At 54.7% G+C, this 3375-nt stretch overlaps 1 protein-coding gene across 1 annotated transcript; it reads right to left on the bottom strand.

Annotated features, from left to right (window-relative positions):
* Positions 1–6: 6 nt before the first annotated feature.
* Positions 7–3360, bottom strand: LMAN2 (lectin, mannose binding 2). The gene is made up of 7 exons (XM_009649586.2): positions 3211–3360; positions 2990–3107; positions 2595–2674; positions 1319–1480; positions 1002–1116; positions 560–679; positions 7–414 (listed from the first exon to the last, which is right to left on the bottom strand). Exons 1-7 carry the CDS (start codon positions 3310–3312, stop codon positions 254–256), a joined length of 858 nt encoding a protein of 285 aa, XP_009647881.1. The 5' UTR covers positions 3313–3360; the 3' UTR covers positions 7–253.
* Between the last annotated feature and the right edge of the window lie 15 nt (positions 3361–3375).

Genomic DNA, 3375 nt, shown 5'->3' on the forward strand with positions numbered 1-3375 from the left:
AGCACGGCAGGTCCCAGCTTGGGGGCAAGGTGTGGGGAGAGCGACCTCCAGGCTCCCCCAGTGCAGCCCTGGAGACCCAGGGGGCATCACCCCCTCAGTCCAACCTGCCGGAGGCCAGGCAGGGGTTACAGCCAGACAGACAGGTAAGAAAATACTTCTGATATTTCTCGGAAACAGCTTTTAGAAACCACAGTTTTTACAGCTCCCCATAGAAAAGATGGGTTTGGGCACAGGTCACGGCCCATGTCCTCCGCTAGTAGAAACGCTTGTTCCGCTCCTGGCGTTTCTGGAAGACCACAGCTCCCACCACAGCGCAGACGATGATGCCCAGCAGTGCACAGAGCAGGAGCAGGAACACCTTCCAGCCTGTCAGAGGCCCACTTCGGAAATTCCCCGTCGGGTCATCCACATTGTCTGCAAAGACAAGAACAGCTACAGAGACCGACTCAGCCTGGCTCCTGCAGGATCCTGCAGCTCTGAAATCCGTTAACAGGCCTTTAAGAGTCCAGCCCCAGCATCCCCATGCTCTACCACAGGTTTCTGAAGCCCAGAAACTCACCTTTGGGTGATTTAAGGAGGCTGACACTAGGCTCAATCTTGGTCCAGTCAACAGTCTCATCTTCTAGAGGGTGCTCCACCATGAGCTGGAACAGCTTCATCGAGATAATGTCGTGATTGTCTACGAACAACCATCAGCACCAAACACCGTCAGAAGCTCCAGGAGATGTCCACACACTCAGAGCACTTCAGGTCCGTGCTCTGCCAGGTCCAGGTCTCCTTCCCTCTCAAGCCACCCTCACACCCCAGGTATCAAACTGCAATTTGAGATGTTCCTTAGCTCTTAGGTGCCTCCTTTTTCAGGCCATGGGTCCCTACCCAACAAGGTTGCTAGATTTTAACAATTCAGGGAAAAGAAACCATCAAAGCCATGCAATGCATCCATAGCATTACATCCCGGGCTCCAAACAGCAGGTATTCCTGCAAGCAAAGACCCCTCTCACCAGACAAATCTCCAGTGCCAGCAGAAGCACCAAAGAAGTAGCCGGTTGGCAGCTGCACCCCTGCAATGTCAATGCAGTTCTTCCATTCATTCTTGTCTTCCACATCAGTCATCACCTGTAAGACCAGGGGAGCGTCACACCAAGAGCGCACATTGCCATCCTGCCCACCTGCAGCTCTTTCAGAGCCAGAGGTGCAGGTGGTCAAGCCTGGAAAACCATCTCCAAGGTCACCTACCAACACAGCAACACCCTCCCCTCAGCACTGCTCCATCTAACATGCATGAGACACCCTGCAGCAGGTGTCTGCCACATCTCACCGTCAGGCGGCCTCGGGAGTACCGAATTGCCAGGAAAGTGTCATGGTTCTGGTTCCGAAGGTCGGCGGTGCACCCTGCCAGCTCTGTCCAGCGCCCATCCTTACTGTGGTCATACGTCAGGGAGCCATTGTTCACCATGGCAGAGATATAGGGGAACACGCGCTGCAGGGAGGAGAGCACTGGTGCTTTCAGCCTGCAGGAGCCTGCGAGCTGCAGACCAAGAGCCACCTCCCCCCGCCTGGTCAGAAACCTCAGCGAGAGCAGCCAGGCACTGCAACAGAGCCACAGCTTTGCTGCGCAGTCGGGGATGGAAGGCAGAACAATGAAACCAAGGCTCATTTTCTATATAAAGCTGCTTCTAAACCAAGCAGGAGCTTGTTCTGGCTAAAGCAAAGCAGCCATTTCTGTCCTTCTTTATCAAGGCCGCCCACGAGCCCCCACCGTAACACATGGGCAGGGCAATGAGACCCTCCCAGAGTTGCAGAGTAAGCACCAGACCAGGTAAGAAGCGTAAGAACAGAGCATAGGACTCAGAACAGGCAGAAATCTCACATGAACAGCATAACCATGCCCAGGGCTTTGCAGTCAGCAGATTACGTTCACTGGAAGAAGCCAACAGGAGGCAAGAATTCAGCTCTCAGCGAGCATCAAGGCAAGAGGGGGATGAGGTCACTTCCAGGGGCTTTATGAACCTCAGTGACATGGTTTTGGGTGCAATAGATCTCACTAGGAGTTATGTTTTCTGACTGTGCCATAACAACATCCACAAACATGAAGCAGGAGGGAAGAAAAGGACCTACAGCCCCCAGGAGACTGATCTGTATTTCAGCCACGGGGCATTCTGGAGCAAAAAGCCGGCCCAGGAGTTTCTTTTAGAGACACCCAGGTTGGAAACAGAGAATAGGGCCAGAAATAGCATGGAATGGTCAACCAAAGCACAGAGAAGTTCAATAAATGAAACTCGGGATGAATATACTTTGAGGTGGATTCCTCTAGCTTAACTTCATAGGTGGTGCATAGCTTACACCAGCTCCATGCTGCCCTCTTATCCTGAGGGGAGAAGGCCTTAGAAACATCTGTGTAGTCAACAACAGCAAAAAGCAAAGCAAGGACCTTCTTATCTCCATTAACATGTGTACAAACTCTTCCCTTTACCAGCTCTCAACACAGGAAGAGCAGCCCAGTCTCACGTAAGGTGACTTCTTCTTGGTCCAGGCATGAAGCACTCAGGGCACAAAGCCTCATCGGCACCAAACGAGCTCCCTGAACTACTCACCTCTGTCGCTTCATCGTTGGGATATGTATCAAGGAAGATAGCCAGCCCGTGAAAGTTGTCCTTGCTGCCAAAGACAGGACCTAGAACAGGGCAGAACATAGGGAACAAAAGGCTCTCAGAAGGAATCTATGCTCAGAGACTTCTACTGAGAAGAGCTGTAAGAGCTGTTTATCGCAAGGCAGATGACCGAGGGTGCCTGCTTCCAGGGCAGAATGCACAGGACACATCATCCCCACTGAGTGAAACCAGACAGAGGGGATCTCAAATGCTCTCCCTGGTGAGAAACCTTCCAGGACAAGGGAAGCTCCAAGGCAGCTCCCCAGGCTGCCCTAGGGCCACTGCAAGTGCTGATGAGACCCCAGCCCAGCCAGGCAGTCCGTGGCTGTGTGCTGTACCTGGCACCAGGCGCTCCTGCGTGTACCACAGGGCCAGGCCATCCCCGTGCAGGTTCTTCTTGCCGGCTCCATGGATCTTGAAGTGGACGTGGAGCTCCCAGTCTTTGAGGAAGCAGGGCTGTGCAGAGAGATCACCCAGCGGCGTTAGGGCAAAACACGGGAGAGGCGCTGGGGTCTCCCCCCGGCCCCCGCCCCCCCGGCGGTCTCCCCGGGGCTCTCACCACACGGTTCCAGATGGAGCCCTCCCGGCTGCGCTCATCGGGCGTCAGGCGGACGTACTGGCTGGTGACCATGGTGCTGCCCTGGAAATCCCACAGCGGCATCGCGGCCGAGCCCGCCCCTGCAACGAGCAGAGAGAGAGCGGGTCAGCCCGGGACGCCCCGGAG

Source organism: Egretta garzetta, unplaced genomic scaffold (genome assembly GCF_000687185.1).
Source record: "Egretta garzetta isolate BGI_Z169 unplaced genomic scaffold, ASM68718v1 scaffold382, whole genome shotgun sequence".
In the NCBI taxonomy this organism is placed as follows: Eukaryota; Metazoa; Chordata; class Aves; order Pelecaniformes; family Ardeidae; genus Egretta; species Egretta garzetta.

Excerpts from the sequence above, each read along its gene's own strand:
- LMAN2 (XM_009649586.2), bottom strand. The coding sequence starts at position 3,312 with ATGCCGCTGTGGGATTTCCAGGGCAGCACCATGGTCACCAGCCAGTAC. Across the intron at positions 1,117-1,318 it reads ACTCCCGAGGCCGCCTGACG|GTGATGACTGATGTGGAAGA; the intron begins GTGAGATGTGGC and ends CTGGTCTTACAG. Across the intron at positions 415-559 it reads CCTCCTTAAATCACCCAAAG|ACAATGTGGATGACCCGACG; the intron begins GTGAGTTTCTGG and ends TTGTCTTTGCAG.